General features: G+C 33.2%; 2 protein-coding genes and 1 pseudogene across 3 annotated transcripts; 1 reads left to right on the top strand and 2 right to left on the bottom strand.

Moving 5' to 3' along the window:
* Nucleotides 1-1,119: 1,119 nt before the first annotated feature.
* Nucleotides 1,120-4,347, top strand: LOC143589696 (putative MO25-like protein At5g47540). Its single transcript, XM_077070387.1, has 11 exons — nucleotides 1,120-1,588; nucleotides 2,360-2,521; nucleotides 2,631-2,749; nucleotides 2,823-2,897; nucleotides 2,981-3,074; nucleotides 3,179-3,238; nucleotides 3,330-3,395; nucleotides 3,526-3,624; nucleotides 3,694-3,738; nucleotides 3,818-3,920; nucleotides 3,995-4,347. Exons 1-11 carry the CDS (start codon nucleotides 1,466-1,468, stop codon nucleotides 4,090-4,092), a joined length of 1,044 nt encoding a protein of 347 aa, XP_076926502.1. The 5' UTR covers nucleotides 1,120-1,465; the 3' UTR covers nucleotides 4,093-4,347.
* Nucleotides 4,348-6,231: 1,884 nt separating this feature from the next.
* LOC143589690 (scarecrow-like transcription factor PAT1 pseudogene) lies at nucleotides 6,232-8,631 on the bottom strand (annotated as a pseudogene). Its single transcript, XR_013145328.1, has 3 exons — nucleotides 8,500-8,631; nucleotides 8,354-8,394; nucleotides 6,232-7,903 (listed from the first exon to the last, which is right to left on the bottom strand). The product of XR_013145328.1 is annotated as a scarecrow-like transcription factor PAT1 pseudogene (transcript).
* Nucleotides 8,632-16,356: 7,725 nt separating this feature from the next.
* LOC143589695 (WUSCHEL-related homeobox 8-like) lies at nucleotides 16,357-19,147 on the bottom strand. Its single transcript, XM_077070386.1, has 3 exons — nucleotides 19,034-19,147; nucleotides 17,514-18,002; nucleotides 16,357-16,607 (listed from the first exon to the last, which is right to left on the bottom strand). The coding sequence occupies exons 1-3, from the start codon at nucleotides 19,134-19,136 to the stop codon at nucleotides 16,522-16,524; spliced, it is 678 nt and encodes a 225-aa protein (XP_076926501.1). The 5' UTR covers nucleotides 19,137-19,147; the 3' UTR covers nucleotides 16,357-16,521.
* Between the last annotated feature and the right edge of the window lie 217 nt (nucleotides 19,148-19,364).

The raw sequence follows: 19,364 nt of genomic DNA, 5'->3' as shown, positions 1-19,364 counted from the left end.
TATAAAAAAATTAATGTATACTAATTAAGCCTATATATTAATTTAATTTTTACTAGAGATAGGATATGAAATTGAAAATTTTAATTGAGTCAACTAATTAAAAATCAATGTATAAACTAACTTCAAAGGATGTTTATTATACGGGATATTATACAATTATTTAAGCCTATGTATATACTATATTTCTTTATTAAAATGATGTTTACTAAAGAATGGATAATTTACATTATGATAAATCATTTAATAGTTTTCTTAATTTACTTTATGATAGTCATTTATCAAAATTAATTACTTTCTATAATAAAAATGGTGAGACTAACTTTTCTAATATCATTAGATATCCCAAAATTCAAAATCATTTGAATAACCGGATTAAAATAATATTCAATTACCAAAACCACATATAATTCAATTTACCATAATTATGAAAAATCATCAGTTTATGAATTAATTGTAATTAAAATATTTAATTATACTCTATATAAATGGGAAAATGTGTTATACTTTTTTTATTTTTAAGAAATTAAAAGATTCAGTTTCACAACATTTGGTACCAAGCTTAATAACATATTTTCATATTTAATTTATTTATTATGTTTACTTAAATTTATATCATTGACTTTTGTAGAAATTATTAAAAGCTTTTTTAAGGCAGTTTTATGATGATGACGCCCCATGTGAAGGTATAATGATTACGAGGAATATTACTATTATACAATAGTAAGCTTCAATTACTACTAAATATTTAAGAACCATTAAAAATTATTTTATTCACCTTTTGTATGTATTAAAAAATGAGTACATTATTAGTATTTTACTAATGGAAAATAAGATATCAAAAGGCTATATAAACTATCATCTCATGCTCAATCTCTAATCTGGTGTAAGGTAAAAACCTCAATTTATTTGGTGTATGTTGTATAAGGTTTTTTACTTTATTTATCGAAAGCTTTATAAACTATTTCTTTATTATAATTACATATCAGGAGCTTGACAGTTCTATTAACTTATTTTCAAGGACATGAGATATTGTCGTTTGAAATTAAATGTGTTTATTAGACGATTTCTATATTTTCACGTGTGACGCTCACTGGACAATAAACTAGTAATAATAATAATAATAATAATAATAATAATAATAATAAGTAATTGCATAGGTGTCGTTTCCCGCTAAATTTGGGGGGGATATATAAGAGGCGGTTACACCTTACACCCGCAAACAATCAGAATCAAAGTCCATCCTCTTTATGAAATTGAATTGATGCCTATCCGAACCCTAAAATCTCTCATCATCCCCAATTTCATCTTTCAATCAATCTCAGATTTATTATTATTATATCCTATACCATAACAATCAATCAATCAATCAATCCACTAATTATAATAATTTGAATTGTAAAACCCTAATTGCTAACCAATTAATTATTGAAAACTGGTGGTGCCTGCTTGTATTCCCTCGGCACCAATGAAGCTGGGGCTTTTCAAACCTAAGCCTCGCACTCCTGTCGAGCTTGTTCTTCACCTCCGTCACCTCCTTCCTTACGCCGCCCCTAATCCCGACGTTCGCAAATCCAAACGCACTGAAAAGGTTTTATTATTATTATTATTATTCTACTATTTATTTGCATTCGTAATTCTTTCAAACCCTAAAGTTTAGACTTATGTTTAGAGTTTTGTATATTAAATGCTGAATTATGATAGATCACATAATCATTAAACCTAGAGTCTATTCATATTCGTAATAATTATTTTCCTCCGGGAAACGACATGTAGCTTGGTCCGCAGAAGGCCAGGTGGTAGCTTGAAATGTAAAAACTAATAAAACTGAATGAGATTGCGGATAGCGTTGTGATTGTGGCAACGGCGAGGACTGTAGATTTGTTTCTGTGAGAGTAGGAGGAGACAGCATTGGTGAGTGATAAGATGAGAGCGACTGCTGCGCTAGGGTTTATAGTAGTGGTGTTATTGTAGCGGTGGTGGCTGCTGGAATGGCGCTGGCTACTGGGTCGTATTAAGTTCTAAACTTGAAATGTAAAGAACAAGGTTTCCGACGGAAAGCTGTAAAGAACAGGTGTTTGGATGGAGCTGCGGCGGTTGGCCGCCCCGCTGCTGAATATTTCTCGTTGGTTGCGTTCTTGTGCTCTGATACCAAGTTAAACTTGGTATCCATTTTGTATTTCTAAATTATGGGAATTTCAAGGATATATATAGATAACATGCTCATTAAACCTAGAGTCTATTCATATTCTGTCTAATAGTTCTTGTAATATATTATTAACATAAATATGAAAGTCACCATTTTCAGATCTGATTATGGTCAACTTTTAGGGCTTCTTCTGAAATTCACAATTTCGTGCAGATTTGTGAGCTGAGAAAGGTAATTCTTGAAGTAAGGACAGTACTTTATGGAGACGAGCGGTCAGAACCAGCAGAAGAGGCTTGTGTGAAGTTGACACAGGAGTTCTTCAAAGAAGACACGTGTCACATGCTAATTGCATCTCTTCCTCATTTGGACCCTGGGGTATGTTAATGTAGCGTGAACTATCATCTTTTACTTGTGGAATGATTTGATTTTTATATTGTTTATGTTTTTTCAATGCTGTAAAAGCAATGAGTTTGGTATGATGCAGACACGTCAAGATGTCACACATGTGATCGCAAATTTGCATAGGCAACGAGTGAATGGGCGGTCTCTTGCTTCTGATTATTTGGAGAGAAATACAGCTCTTCTTGCTATGCTGCTACCAGGGTTAGCTCTCTGTTACAGAATGCGTGTTTTTTGTTACCTGGTGTGAGATAATCTAAATATGTTCAATATTCAGATGTGAAGACTCGGAGCTTGCTATATCATATGGTGCTATTTTAAGAGAATGCATTCGTCATCAAGTAGCTGCAAAGTAAACATCATTAACAAAAAAGTTGCTTTTTCATGTGTGATCTTGCTATAATGTTTTAAGCTAACTTCTGTCTTGTTTCACAGGTATATTCTGGAGTCAGATCATATTAAACTGTTCTTCAAATACATACAAGATCCAAGTTTTGACATTGCATCAGATGCAGCATCAACATTTACAGTTAAGTATCACTCTTTCATTATGTTCTTCAGATGCATATAAATGTGAAATTTGCATGCCATATTATGGACAGCTTGGTGAGTGTTTTTTCTTACTTGTTTCAGGAGCTATTGACCAGGCATAAGTCAACTGTTGCTGAATTTCTTGATAAAAATTATGATTGGGTGAGTAGTTGACTCACAAGAAACCAACATCTTAAACTAATGCTTTATGTTGGCCCCACTCTTTTATTTAAATTATATTTCTTTGGTGTAGTTCTTCCTGGAATACAACTCATTGCTGGAATCTTCCAACTACATCACTAGAAGGAATGCTGTCAGGGTTAGTGTTTGGTTTTATGATCTTGTAGTATAATTTACAAGTACCATTTTTCTATATTCTGTTAGATATATTAGCTTTTTCTGTTTTATTTTATATTGTGATTATGACTGGGAGCCTGCAAACTTTTCAGCTGTTGAGAGCAATGTTATTGGATCGTTCCAACACCCCGGTGATGGTTCGATACGTGTGCTCATTGGACAACATGAGAATTTTCATGAATCTTCTCAGGGTACTTAATATCCATTAATGTTACCTTTTTATATTTTTTACGATGGCTGTTGACTGTTTTATCTTCCAGGACTCAAACAAGACCATACAGCTAGAAGCTTTCCATGTGTTCAAGGTAACAATGGAAATTTTAATTGATTAATACTAAGTTGATGTATGTTTTCTTTAATCGGTTCTCTTGGCCGTTGGATTAGCTTTTTCTTGCTAATCAGAGAAAGCCTCAAGAGATTGTGAAAGTGCTGATTGCTAACAGAAGCAAACTCATTCGGTTTTTTAGCGACTTCACTTTTGAAAAAGGTACGGAAAAGATTTTATACTTCCGTTTCTGCTACTGTAACAAGATGCTTACATCATATCTTTTTGTTTTGCAGCTGATGAAAATTTTGAATCTGACAAAGCTGAAGTGGTGAAGGAAATTGCCACCCTTGAGCTAGAAGGTCAACCGAGTTTGAAAGAAATCTCGTGTTGAAAAACCTTGGTTACCTCTTTTATTTGTTGAGCCAAGTAGAACTGATGCCTGCATATTTATATTTTGCATGATGTGAAGGCAGAGTTGTTACATGCTTAGACGCTTTCTTTTAGATGGTCAACCGAGTTTGAAAGAAATCTCGTGTTGAAAAACCTTGATTACCTCTTTTAGACGCTTTCTTTTGTTTCATGGACTGATTTTTATCTCATGAAGCTGAATTTGCATTAATATAGATTTATTGGTTTCGCAATATAATATTAACTCATCAAATGTTATATACTAGAAAGGATTTTAAAAATAAGTTTAGGAAGACATCAGGAGTAGAGGTGGGCAATGTAACTGGTTAACCGAACCGGTTTGAAACCAATTGTGTAGAAACTGATTTGGAACCGATCAAAATTGTAGGTTCGAAGCTTGTTTGCAATTCTCTACTGAAACCGGTTTCAATCTGGTTAACCGAACCAAGACCGGCCAAAACAAAACAGGTCAAGAATCGGTCAAAAGGCTATTGTAAACCAGTCAAGAAACTAGTTTCAACCCTCACCAATCATAAATCAATTTTGACTTTTGTTGACCAAACATAATCGGTTTGGGGTTTGAAACCTGTGCACCTCTAAGCAGGAAGCATATATGCTCATTTTAATGAGGAGGTGTACATGGTCTTAAATTCCATTGTCTGATGAAATTAATTCTGACAACACTTTTGTTATACAACAAAACACAATTTTAAATGAAATATTTTTCATTTCCAACTTTATCTAATTCTACAAACTAAACGGCTTCTTCCGGTCGGGGAAAGTTATTGCCGCGGAAGAAACGGCTATACTAAAATCATTTATTATTATTATAGTAATATATTTTTCTCTTAATCATCATCGATATATTGATCAACTAGTTATAAATCGTTGTTTCTTGACTTATTCAAAACATAAAAACAAAATTCGTTTTAATAAAAGTGAGAGAAGTTGTATAAAGAAAAGAAGTGAAGGGGAGGTAAATGTAAGTAAGCTAATTACCAACCAAACACATAAGATTCTTCTTCTTCCCTGCACTCCACCACACACAATCATCATTTCTCGCTTCGATCCATCATCAGACACTCTCCGGGACTCGTACACCGCCGCCTCCGATTTTCACTCCAATTCGACCAAAAAGGTTTAATTTAGGGTTTTTACTCTTTTGCTAATTTTACTGTGGTTTGATCAGTTTTAGGTTTGATAGATAAGTAATTCAGTGGATTTAGTGTATGTATGTGGTTCAGTTTGGTGTGGTTGACTGTGATTATAAGGTTTGACTTTTCAAGGTTTGTGATTTTGACTAATTGGTTTTAGCTTTTCAACTGAATCGTTTTGTAACACAGGATTCAGTAGAATTTTACTCCGACAGATGTTTTACAATTAGGTCAAATTTTAACCTTATTTGGCTACTAGTTCAGTATGATTATTATTATTGTGGTGGTGCCAGGAAGATTTGATGCGATTATTATTATTATTCTGAATAATCGGTGGGAAAATACGATGCATTTAGAAAAGAATATGGACCTTTCTTGGGCAGTTACTGTGATTTTATGAGATGGTGATTAGGAAATTGTTTTAAGTAATTGTACATATTTAAAGTGATGCTTAAATGTATTCCATGTTTAGATGACTAAATATTTTCAAGGTTAGAAACAGTATTTATGTGAAACGGAGGCGAGATGTTGTGACTGTTAAGGAAGGAAGGAAGGAGTATATAGTATTTGCTTGTATTTTATCAAAACTGTTTTTAAGTAAGATGTGTCTGAATGTTACTCTTTTGATTGATTTACGTTTCCAGATAAGATTAAACAATTTTGATCCACAACAATAACTTCTATATCTTATCTAGTTATAGTTGGGTGGTTATACCAAGGAAGTCAATCACAATGCAACCAAGATGGTATTGAAATTGCAATAATGGACAAGTCATCTGATAGTTTAGAGGCTGCGGGCCTTTTTATTTTGACTCGGCCGAGGTATTTAAATTCTCGGGAAGAGATTATCCTGACAAATGAGTCATCATATTGGCTGAAAAACCATAACTTGATGACCCGGCCACCCACAACTGGGAAAACTCCCTAACTCAACCAGAACAAAATACTTCATTCAAGACTCGATCCTACATATAAACCATAGCATTTGAACTTCTAAACCATAACATTTGATCTTCTAATTACAGGCCCAATTTAAGAAAACAAGAAAAAGAAACATATTTCAAGCTTCTCTAATTTAGATTCTTAGATCAAGACTCAAACAAAGATGACCAAATGTTAATCCATTTATTTCATTTCCATGCACAACAAGCAACCAGATCTCTATTCATCCACCCAAGATACAATGCTCCATCTCTCTCTTCAACCCGATACCGCTTGCTGTATTTCTTCATCAGCATCTTTATCGTCCCGTTGACCAACGAGCTCAATGGGTATGGGTCAAACCCCGCCATCATAAACCTTAACTTCCATTTCCCAACTAGCTCGTGTCGTTCCACCCGTTCATCCCCCTCACACGCGATTATGTTCACCGCACCTTTTGCAAGACAATGCTGCTCAACATTTATCCTCTCCTTATTCTCACGTGGCAGACAAACATCCATTGATTCAAACATTGCATTGTAGTAGTCAATGGTTTCAAGAAACCTAGGATAGAACGCAGCCGTGTTCGTGTTTGATTCTTGCTCGACTAACGTTACCACTTTCGGTTTCATACTCTTTGCCAACCGTATAATCCGGTCACGATGGTTTTCAATGCTCACACTCTCGTCTGCCAACCCGTGCAATACAAAGGCGAAATTAACTGCCAAGGCTTCCCCGGGCCGGACCCGGATATGTTCGGGCCCGGCTTTGGACACGGAAACCGAGACCGGGTTGAACTCGAAAGGTAGGTTGAAAGATCTTGCAAGTTTGCAGAGTCTTTGACCGACGATGTTCAGCCCGTTTCCCTCGTCAAAGCCCGTTATCCGTATATGAGGCGGTCCGCCACGCCGGGCTGCAAACGCCTGGATCAATGGGACCCACTGACTTCCTTGACCGATCTTGAAATCAATGATGTGGACTCGGTTTTCATCCTTCATTGCTTCAGCAATCGCACCGTTTGCTGACATGTAACCGAATTTGAAATACGGGCAGACCTTGTACAAGATGTTCGAGTATGAAATGAGCTCGTGTCTCGCGGGCTCTTTGCATATCGAGCTTCCAGAACTCGATATCCGGGCCACTAGGCCCTCGAGCATGTACGCCCCGAGCCGTTGGATCGGCTCACCGGAAACCGACACCATCTTTTGCAGGTCGGATATTAAAAACTGTGCGGTTGAGAAATCGTTAACTGAAACCGCGTTTGCACACGTGATTAGAACGGATTTCACGTCCCGTTTAGGAACCCCTTCCACCATTTCTTTCCAGATTTCTATATCCGGAATGTCAACCGACAACTTTCCATTTTCGGGGTCTTCATACAAATCAGAAAGCATTACAGTCTCCAACTGCCTCAACTTGTGTTTAAACTCATTCAAGTCATCGGTCACGGATGACTCGGTTACTGGTGAATCAAGGGTGCAGCTACCACTACCCGAAGAGGAGTCTAGGGTGCAATACATCTCGGGTTTGATGAACAAATTTGTTCCATGGTAGTTAATATTGTCCAAACCTTGAAACTGCGGTTTGCAGACGACCTCGAATTCTTGCATTGATTGGTAGTACCACCGCGTATTCGACATCGCAAACGTTTCCTTTCGGTACGCTTATGCAGATAACAGAATACAAGTCTCAATTACAGGGGATTTCAACTTCAAGAACCTGCACAAAAGATCCTAGCTTTATAGCTTATATCAAGAACAGTTTGGAAGTCATGATCAAAGAAACTGAAAAATTAGTTAAATTTCATTAACTTGCAGTAAATTAAAGAAGAACCCATCTCAATTTTTACATGTTCTTGGGGGGGTTTACCCCCAATTTGAAATTAAGGGTAAAATTCAAGAAAATTATGCCTTTTTTAAGTTTTTATAAAAAAAACCCATCTCAAATTATCAATTTTTCTTGGTAATTCAAGAAAGCTATGTCTTTTTTACAAGAATCAAAATAAAGTTTTAAACTTTTCTTGAAAAAGATTCCACAAATTTGATTTGGGTATGAAACCCTCATCAAACAACAATCAATAAAACCCTTAGTCAAGAAACTGTATAAACAAGCAAAAATCATATTAACAAGCACAAACACATGAATATAAAGAAATAGAGAGAGACCCACCTCAGGAAACACCATAAAAATGAGTTCTTGAGCTAAAGTTTCTGCAGGGGAGTAAGAAATGGAGAAACTGGTTAGTGATTTAAGCATGAAGAAAAAAAAGATGAGTTAGGAGATGATTGATGGAAGAGTAGCATGATAAGACTAACATGATAAATGATAAAGAAAAGGAGTGTGATATGGGTTTGAATGAGACAGTAGCAGAGAAGCAACTGAAATGAAATAGAAAGAAAGTGGAGTGAAAGTGAAGATGAAGATGATGCAAAGCAGGCCCCCACCCCCTTGGGGAAAGAGATCGTTATTATTATTATTATTATTATTATTATTATTATTAGCAACTCAAAAAGTATAAAAGAATTTACTTTTCATATGGGTCCTTGTATAACTTGATATTACATCTATGCCATTAACTTTTTATATAATATATATATTATATTATAATATACCTAATATTAATAAGCTTTTAACAATTTTTAAAATGATATTAAGGGGGTGTTTGGCCTAGCTTTTTTAGCAAAGCTTATAGCTTTTTTAGCCTTTTTTTTTTATAAAATAAGCTTCATTTGGTGTTTGGTTTAGCTTTTTAGCTTAGGCTTATAAGCTTATATAAGCTACTTTGTAGAAGCTTATTTGAATATGGTTTTTTAACTTATTTGAACAAGCTTATTTGTTTAAGGGGGTAAATTACTCATTTGCCTTCAAATGGTGATGGATTAATAATATTGAAATAACTTATTACTATAACAAATTAAAAATTATGGATTTAACAACTTATTAAGATGTATAATCAACTTGTAGAATATAAGCTAATCTAAACACTTAAAAAAAAGCTTATCAAATGATATAAAATAAGCTATAAGCTTCAAAAAGATATAAGCATAAGCACAAAAATATAAGTTAGGCCAAACACCCCCTAAGTTGTTGTTGGGGGTACTATAGTGGTAGGAGGTCTGGATTTTTTAATGGGGGCCTAAGTTTGATTTTCACATATAACACTTTGGGAGGGCATGGTGGCTTATGAAGCAAGACTAGGATCTTTGTGATATCCAGTTTGATCATGAAGGTGTCCGGGTTTTACCATTAGTGGGTCTTTGGGAGAGTGGATTTTCCCCGGAACTAGAGATAACTTGGAGACGCTTAAGGACTCTGTGTGGCTGGGTTGGGGCAGCTGACGGCGGTCTTTTGTCACTGGGTCATCCCGTACGAAGTAACTAGATCTCTGTTTGTTGGTTGTTCAAAAAAAATGTTAAGTTGTTTCATAGAATTTATCAGTGTCAGTGGAATTGAAAAGATTTTGTTCAAAATTATGTTTGGTTGCTGAATTAAATGAACCGAAATTAAAAATTTTCCGATCTCACTTTTGTTGGTTTATGTGATGAAATCATGAACACTCTGGTAATTGTTCAAGGATTACCAAAAACACCCTCATATACTATTATTAAAAAGCACCATAAGGGTGATGGATATACATCAGTGGGTAACTCTCACTAGTCGTAGGTAACCAAATAACACTACTCACTCTATCGGTCTCACTGGAACAGGCCCCTTTCTCACTTAAATTGGTCATGCGTGACCTGAGGCTCATGGTCAGCAAGGTAGTGATCCCTTCATTTGAGAGTAACCAATCATATTTATTTGTTATTTTTTATCTTTTCTTTTTAATTTTTTTTGTTATTAATTAACGGAATTATGGAGAATGATGTATTTCCTTGGTTGAAGGGTGATGTTGAATGATTGAAGGAAAACTGATGTGACGCAGACGTGACAAATAAGAGGAATGATGTTGAAGAGTGTATACCGCTTAGCTTAAGGATTACTATTTACTAGCATTATCAATGAAGAATCAAAAATCTAAATCAATGGTTGATTGAAGAAAAAACTATTTTGAAGAAGACCAAATCAATAAATTTAGCAAACTATAGTACATCTTGTATGAAGACTTGTTGAACCAAACCCAAAATTGATTTGCAAAGTAAAATAAAAATCGAAAAGACCCAAATAAAAATCACGAATTTGCAAACATGATACAAAAATTAATATACCACCTATTCAATAAAGGCAAGTTAGGGCTGGGAGGAATAAACGTCTTAGGGAGGGGATAGGTTGTGATAAAGATTAATTGAGTCATTTAGCTTTAAACATCACAATTCCTTTCACCAATTTATTAACCAAACACCACACAATTTTTTAAAGGATTTCTTTCAACTTTCAATTCCATCCGGTAACATTTCAATTCCATCCAATAACTTAAATAGCGTGCAACACGATATCATATTAAGTATAGATTCTTGTATGCACTGTTCTTCATATATAAATTCATGTTTGCACTGTAATATGTCTATAAATTTGCGTCTGTGTCATCATGGGCGTATAGAATAAGTATATCAAGGGTATAGGTGAGTTATACGCGACCAAAGATTCATGTGTCTCATTGTTATATAACATGAAATTGTTCTAACATTTTTTTTGGGGGGTGGGGGGGGGGGATGCATAACATATTGAGAACATAAAAGAAACCAATAAAATTGTAAAAAGAAATGTAAAATAATTTGTATCGTGTCACATTCTCACAACAATCCTTTTTCATTTATTGCGGTTTTAAATCTTGAGAAATAGTTGAATCAGCTATTACTAATCAAGGTCATTTGTGTCTTCATTAAGACACTACCCCTTGAGACGTCCTTAGGGTGGAACCATGTTTAGTTTGGACAACATAAGTCAAAAACGCACCACTTGATGTGTAAAATGTCTAACATACATGTCATTATAGACGTACATTGAGTTGACTCATATTATAAAATGTTGTTTGGGTAGCATTCAAAAAATAAATATATTATAAATTTAGTTTTATCATTTTAACCGACTGCATCATCAAAATTTTGTATCATATATATATATCACAAGGTCCTATTATCGCTTTTGAAAGAAATCCTTCGATATTTTTTTTACTTTCTATTTAATTTAATATATCATAATAGTTATCTTTATATTGTTATAATTATTATAATAACATAGATTTGCTAATTTCTCTCTTCATGACCTTTAACCTTTGTAGATTGTATATCATCTAGACATGTAAAACATTTTGTATACAAAAGACGAACTTGAGATTATATGAAAAAGAACGTTTTGAATTGTTTGCGGATAATTTACAAGAGAGCTTTTCAAACTTGTTTTCGATATGGTTTATGTCGAATGAGGCTACCAATGTCTATACTAGTCTCAACCATGGATACGATCTAGTTAATAGAATAGTAGTGTTCAAAAACACCCTATTAGGGCATCGTACATATTTACCCTTTTTTATATTTATGAATAAAAAGTAGCTTACTTTAGTTATTTTATTCTTTACATATGTGTGCACGTATATAACAGAAGCTTTTTGGCTTAGTGGTATCAAAGTGTTGGATAAGGTTTTATCTTTTTAATGATGAGGGTTCGAGTCTATATAGGTGTAACTATGAATAGATTTAGAGAGTGTGTTGAATTGTTGCGGTTTAACGTCCGCACACCTAGTTTAACATTGACGTTTGGTTTCACACCGTCGCCGCAACACACAGATTTTAATTCCTTTGACAATTGAATAAATTGTTACAGAGAATTAATAGGTCATGTGTTCTGAATTTTAATAATGCTTAGTTGATCAAATAGTGTCAAGAAACATAAGGTAAAAATCCTCGTATAGTTTGATTACAAATAGTTTAATAACAAAATAACAATCGTGTCATAACTAAATAAAAATTGATTTAAGGTCTTATATTGAATATTGTCTTTTCTTCTAAAATGAAGTTTCCTTTTGATTTGAATGGTTTAATGATATTTAAAAGAAAGTGAGATGTGATGAAGAGAGAACAAGTACCTTCCACATCATCATCAACTAAACAAATATATTAAAAGTACATTCGTTGCATACTTGCAATTTTTTTAATACCATAACCTTGTCTTTCTTATATTTGACTGCTTTATTTAGGCTTACTTTGATAACACTCTTTCTAGATAACTTTATATTAAGGAGTATTGAATTTAAATAATTTCGATTTTTACTTGTTGGTCGATAGCATTCACAACTAACGAAATATTTACAATTATTTCTAAATTTTTTCTTATTTTCTTCTGGCAATTTAACATCAATTCCGTTAATTTATTGTTGATGAGACATTTTTTTAACATTAGCTAAACACCCTGTACTATTTAGTTATACAAATCTGATTGCTCTTTTAGGTCATTGATTAAACCTTCAATAATTAAGAGCATGTAACTGAAAATCATTATCCATTAAAGTTTTATCGCATTTTATAAAACTCTTACATCTTATTCCTCAAGATATATAAATACAAAGTCACGAAGGCCATGTGTAACGGGCTACAAATTTGGACTACAAGGGGCGAGAACAGCGCCCCGGGGGCGATAAAATGGGCGAAATTGGGCTGGGCGACTAGTTATTGTCGTCGGCTTGTTTGTTGGGATATTATTATATTTTATATGTGTGTGATATGTATATATATTAGGCCACAACATCATTACACCTCTAAAACAAAAACCTTTTATTTGCTGACTGGGCGTCACATGACACAAAACACTTCATTTTGTAGCCCCTCCAATACCCATAGCCTCTTATTTCTCAAAATATTCGGATACAAAGTGAGTCTCTAAAAATAAGTAACTCGGAACATTTTTATATATATTTATCTATCTATAAATTCAAAATTACGCTAAAAATTATTACATTTCCTCCCTCTCTTTCAATTAAACAATATGTTTTTATACCTTTATCATTATTTTTTTTATTTCTTTCACTTACAATCATTTTCAAAATATATTAAAAAAATTATAGGAAGCTATAAGAACTTTTCAAATATATAAAACAATCACTGCATTTTTTCTCATTCATTCACAGCAATATCCTAAACAGTTCCCAATATTATAAAACCTCACTTACAAAATATAGTGAATGAATTGTGAATGACCTCATGTAACTATTCCTCGAATTTTAGGGATGTGAAATGGAACGGAGATTGTGACAAATAACATTTCTTTTGTATTTTTCTTAACTTTTAGAGATGAGAATGGAACAGGGAACCAAATGAAAATACCAATATATAATATTTTTCAGGTGGAATCAAGAAACAAAGGAAAAGGTGAATTTGGTAATATGGCAAGAGACGTAATAGATATAGATTAACTACAATCCTTCTAGAAAAGAAAAAGAAATAATATTAAGTAAGGTGGGTCCACACTCTTGAAATAATAATAAATTATGACTAATTCATCATTTTTAACTAGTAATCATCAATCATGTCTATCACGGTTATGAACTAGATAAAAGATCGTGATCAAATAATCATTTCAAGATCTACATATATAATACTTTACTATAGAAACTAAAACCAAATCCAGGTTCCGGTAGACTAGTTTTGTATTATGAGCGTTCACAGGTTAACCAAACCGACTATAGGCTAAATCGGTACTTGCAGTCTTGAAAAAGACAAACTAAACAACTTGGGTCAGTTGAACCCATTAATTAACTACAAATCTAGTTTTTTTTTTTTGAAACGTAAATTATATGTCAAATCGTATAACTTTTAAACCGACTAAACCAAGTTTCGTGTCGCAATTCAAATGGTTCAAACAAATTAAAAAAGTTATATGAACACATTTTTCGTAACTTTAAAGGCCTAGCCCAATATTCACATGTGTTAAAATGAAACTATGGCATTCCAACACCAATACGTATAAAAGCTACATTCCATAGTAGTAGATCACAAACCGCTAGATCCAAAACAAGAAATCAAAAAGAAGATTGAATGTGATAAGAAAGCACCAAAAATAAAGATATGATTTTGTATGTTAAAAATTCGAGTGAGTCATGTTGCTGATAGACATCATGCGGATATTGCAATTTACAAGGGTCCCATGAATAGATTTTTATTGTTTCTATTTGTTTTATTGGAAGGAACTATTTTTTACAAACTTGAAAAATCTATTTCTTGTCTATTTCAAAAAAAAAAAAAAAAAACTTTATTTTGAATACTACATATTCAGTTTTTTTATAAAAGTTAATGAACACAAGCTGTTAGATAAAAGCAAACTGAATAATAAATAAATGGTTAAAGAAATATATAATTTTTGGAAGGCAAACAAACTGAATAAGATACTTTTTTTTCGAATATAATCTCGTTTTAAACAAAATTTATACCAAATGTTGAGAAAAAAATTAAACACGGTTATGTATTTAGGTTTTAAAAAAAGCTTTCCCCTAATATTCAAACTAAAACTGAAACTCTAATCGAATTCCCCATGCCTTGGCCACTTAAAATTTCAGCATTCACGTTCATTCCATTGCCAACGACCAACGCTAGTATCTAGTTATACAGTTTCACAACCTCTGCTTGGCATGCATGTTTGTATACGTCTGTATTGGTTTAAAAGGTTAACGATTAATATGCACAAATTCATTTCTTTAACGAATGAAAACGAAATATTGTTCGGTTACGTGTTCATATATTGTCTGTTTGTCTGATAAAAACTTAACGAACGAACGTGAACAATATTCTGTCTTTTTATTTGGCATGCTTTAACAACAAAAGTTTACTACTATAAAAAATATATATATTCATTATCTTAAATATCATATTCATTTAATTATCATAAACAAATGCACGCGCAAAAGTAGATAGGAAACTACAGTTCTATGCATGCACCTTGTTTCAACCCCACAACAAAAATCAGAATTTAATCACGTTATACTATTTGTATTATATAATTATATCATTATTTATTATATGTAACAATTTGTATCTTTAAAGTTTATATAGCTCATATCCCGTACATTGGTGTGTTTTATTTAGATAGTATATGGTATTAGGTGACCTTTTACCCATCAAATGTCAATTGGTCTAATGGTAGTCTCATGCTACTTTTATGAAAGGTCGTAGATTCAAGTCTTGCATGGAGCAATTGTTTTAGGTTGACTCATGAGTTTCTCTAAGTTATAAGTTTCCTCTTAGTGAAGGGGTCAGGTCACCAAGTTTTGTGGAATGATGATCTATTTGTCATGTTGATTTCGGATGCCTTTGTTATTTTAAAAAATAGGGACCTTTTTTTTATCCTAACTAACACAAAAAATATTTTCTTATTTAGTTTTAGTTTTATTTGTTATTAAAGTCGTACACCAATCTTCTTGTTTCTTTACCTTTTATATTTCTAACTTTATTGAATGATAAAAATTTATAAAAAAATAAAATAGTACGGAGTAAGAAATATTCTTGGGAATCCCAACGAGTAAAATTTTAATGGGTATATGACTGTGTGGTGGAAGTTATGGTCAGCGTTTTGTCTAAAACGTTGGGGAACACCACTCCCTTGGCCTTCTGGGAGCGTTTTGGCCTTCAAAAAATCTCTCTGACGTTGTGGAGAAAACTTTGGTTGAAGAAATTGGTGGGACTACGGGGAGAAATCATTCAATGGGATGAGAGGTGGTGGTGTTTCTCACATTGTAACTAAGGTTGGTCTAATACATATGCTTTGTATTGTATTAAAATTTTTTGAGCCAGTATATAATATGTATTGGCTTTACACGTAGCCGTTTATGTTCCAACTAGTTTTTGTGTTGTTTGATTGCCGGGTTCTTCGCCACTCAAATTTTTAATGTGCGTAAGACTATCTCCAACGCTTAAAAAAAATAAGGGATGTCATTCTCTGCAATTGATGATGTGGTTGTGGTTGGATGACGTGGATGAAAAGGGAGGGGGGGGGGTTGAATATGAAGTTAACGACATAGAGAGAAATCAAGAAAGCCAAGATTTTTTAGTTTTCATCATCAATAATCAATGAATCATCCATATATATCTCCTTGTATGTCACAATTAACAAATTAAGTGTTATAGGCTGTGAAAGTGTGAATTAATTGTGCAAACCGGTTTCCAAATATAATCAGTTTGAAATCAACTAAGTCAAACTCTAAATCCGTTTGTAACACAACTATATATATTATATATAAGAACAGTTGGAAAAACCATTAAACAGATTGTTTTTGTCGAACACCGTACCAAACAAGAAACACATACTATGTATATATATCATCCGCAAAACACGAAGAGTGAAGTACAAGAAATGATCACCAAAGATTCATAAACTATTAGCGTCTATACTTGCGTGTCAAGGAAGTACCTTTAGTCTGTCATATTGTATACATCACCTTGCATATATGATTGGTAGCTCCCCGGAACTTCCATCTTCCCGATTATACGGTCCATTCCTGCATTAAAGATTGGACCAGATGCTATGAATGTTGTGCATTTTAAACATTGCTAACTAGTGGTGTAAAGTGTAAACGTGCCAAGCTGCTCAAATCTAGTCAAGCTTAAACGAGCCCGAACTTCACTTATTGAGCTCAACTTGGCTCACTTGCCTATTTGTATACAAGCTTATTTCATATATTAAGTTTATATTGACAAAATAATAACTATTCAATAAAAACAACTAAACAATATATATTATATTATATAAAAATTATAGTTAACATATATAAAAATAGTTATAAATGTGTATAATATAATTAATAAATAATAAATAGTAGACAAGCCGAGCCCGAGTTTCGCTTCACGAGCTCAAGCCGGCTAGCGAGCCTACACAAGCCTATTGTTTTTATTTAATATATTAAATTAATATAAATAAGTAATAACCGAGCCTAGCCCAAGATTCATTTAACGCGCTCAAGCTGGCTCGCAAGCCTAAAGGAGTCTATTATCTATTTTAAATATATAAAATATATATTTATATAGTAACAACCCCTATAACTAAAACATATATAAAAACAAATATTAATATATATGTATATATAGAAAAGAGTTCAAATAAAAAACAATTGTTTTGTGAGAAGTGTGAGAAGAGCTTTAAAATAAAACAAACCACCTAAATATGACACTATACCATGTAAATAGGAAACAATACAATTATTTAGAAACTACCAATCTCAACCACTAGATCATAGATCCAAGGGCCTAGATTTATCCTTATTCTTCTCACAAAAATATTGTTTTTTACATTAACCCTACCCTGTATATATATTAATTTATAAGTAAACAACAAGCCAAGCCAGGCTCGACCCTACCGTTTACAATGAAAACACTTCACTAAACACATTTTCTGATTGCATACTTACTTGGATTCGACAACATACTTCCATAATACGACATTTGGCCCACATTTCCCGCAGGCTTCGAGCTAGCCTCAGACGGGAAAACGGGCTCAACGTTCTTGGCACGTTGATCCACCGAACACATATTCGGAGTCTGAAAACACGTGTTATCATCAGCCATTGATACTGAGTTCTGTTGTGGTTTTGGTGACTCGACTTCGGTTTCAACTTCAGACTCGACATTATTATTATTAGGTGCAGATACTTGTTGCTTCCTCTTGGACCTGGCCCGCCTGTTTTGGAACCAGTTATAAACATTTGTCTCAGAAATCTGACCGTGCTGTGTTAATTCGGATGTTATTTCTTTTATTTTTTGTTTGGTTGGTGTCCCATTTCCTTGCTCGAAAAGACGCTCGAGAATTTGAAGTTGAATGGGTGTTGGGGTCCAGCGTTGGCGACCAGAGAATTTGTGGCCGCCAGACGGATCGTTGTATATGTTCCCGAGTCTAACCCCTGCAAGAAAACAGTAATTATAAGTTTTTGTATAGAGTGATCTTGTAAGTTAATATGTTTTAAGGGGAAAAAGAAAAGGTCAACATGGTCAATGTCACCACATAATCATTTTCTGCTAACTAAAGATGATTATATAAATTGGTTGAAATGCATAAAAGAGGTACTAATTGGATGAACTAGTATGTTTGTTATTAATAACTTGGAAGGTTTGGTAGCTAAGTAGGTGTCATAAATTTTAGCAATAATATATTTTAGTCGACACAAACAAGTGATTAGCGGTTGAGGAACCGATCTAAAAGAAAGTGTTGATGTAATAAAAAAAACCCTTGATTTCAACATGAATTCTTCGTTAGCGAATTCATTGTTTGGGTTGCCAAATCAAAGGATCGTATTTTCTCTAAAGACAAAACACCTGCACATTTGTACTTGGCAACCGAAACAACAAAAGACACCGAATTCGCTATCTAAGATAACAAAGAACCCAGAAACAAAATATAAAAATCCTATCCTCTTATATTATATTATTTTTATTATAAGGGAGGGTTATCCTAAAAATAAGTAGTTTTTTAGGAAGACTAGGAATAAATCATAGCGATTAATGGTTGATATATAAACCTAACAAAACATAGTTTCTAGAATTACTCTTTCATCATTATAACCGACGTAGTTTTCTAAAATTGTTCTTTCACCGTCATTTGTAATGCCAAATGTCAAAAATCTGTTATCATTCTTAGAAAACTCCTTATTTTTATTTGAACCTTTTTCTATAATTATTATATACATCTTAATTAGCAAATTTTAATCAATATATAAATATCATAAAGGTACAATAATGGGAAAATTCAATGAATCAAACCAAACCACAAAACCTATACTAATACTAATACTAATACTAATAATAATTTAACCAAAAACCATCCTCAGTTCAAGATTCAACAGATTTGGTACCAAAAATATTTATATAAAAAAACACAAATAACAGTTTTCATAAAAAACCCTAAAATATTCACAATCAATTGAAACAAAACAACCTGCAAGATGATGATGATGATGAGAAGTTAATGATTTGTGCAAATCAACAAGTTGTTCACAGATAGTAGCATATATAGCAATTTGTTTCCGAAGAACTTCCATTTGTTCATCACTCATTAATATTATTTAAAGAATTGGGAAAAGAAAAAAGAATGAAAATGGCGGACAATAAATACAAAAACATAAAAGTATATCTAAAGTCCAACCACTTCACTTCAGAATTCAACATTAGATGTTGTTTGTTTCTTGGGCTTAGTAAGTTGGCCCAAACCAAAACTGCAAATTATTAGTTCTGTCCAAATCGCTCGTCGCTCGGAAAATGCTTGCTCG

The sequence above is a fragment of the Bidens hawaiensis genome, unplaced genomic scaffold (assembly GCF_021521415.1).
Source record: "Bidens hawaiensis isolate Kalapana, Puna unplaced genomic scaffold, B.hawaiensis_p1.1 tig00037730_1, whole genome shotgun sequence".
NCBI classification, from domain to species: domain Eukaryota; kingdom Viridiplantae; phylum Streptophyta; class Magnoliopsida; order Asterales; family Asteraceae; genus Bidens; species Bidens hawaiensis.
The sequence above is the reverse complement of the archived record's forward strand: the minus strand, read 5'-3'. Positions and strand labels throughout refer to the sequence as shown.

What these genes read in the sequence shown, in the direction of transcription:
- LOC143589695 (XM_077070386.1), bottom strand. Translation starts at nt 19,136, where the DNA reads ATGGAAGTTCTTCGGAAACAAATTGCTATATATGCTACTATCTGTGAA. An exon ending in TCATCATCATCATCTTGCAG is followed by an intron (nt 18,003 to 19,033) that starts GTTGTTTTGTTT and finishes GTTTTCTTGCAG; the next exon opens with GGGTTAGACTCGGGAACATA. An exon ending in AAGTATGTTGTCGAATCCAA is followed by an intron (nt 16,608 to 17,513) that starts GTAAGTATGCAA and finishes TCTTTAATGCAG; the next exon opens with GAATGGACCGTATAATCGGG.
- LOC143589696 (XM_077070387.1), top strand. Translation starts at nt 1,466, where the DNA reads ATGAAGCTGGGGCTTTTCAAACCTAAGCCTCGCACTCCTGTCGAGCTT. An exon ending in CGTCATCAAGTAGCTGCAAA is followed by an intron (nt 2,898 to 2,980) that starts GTAAACATCATT and finishes CTTGTTTCACAG; the next exon opens with GTATATTCTGGAGTCAGATC. An exon ending in TTGATAAAAATTATGATTGG is followed by an intron (nt 3,239 to 3,329) that starts GTGAGTAGTTGA and finishes TCTTTGGTGTAG; the next exon opens with TTCTTCCTGGAATACAACTC.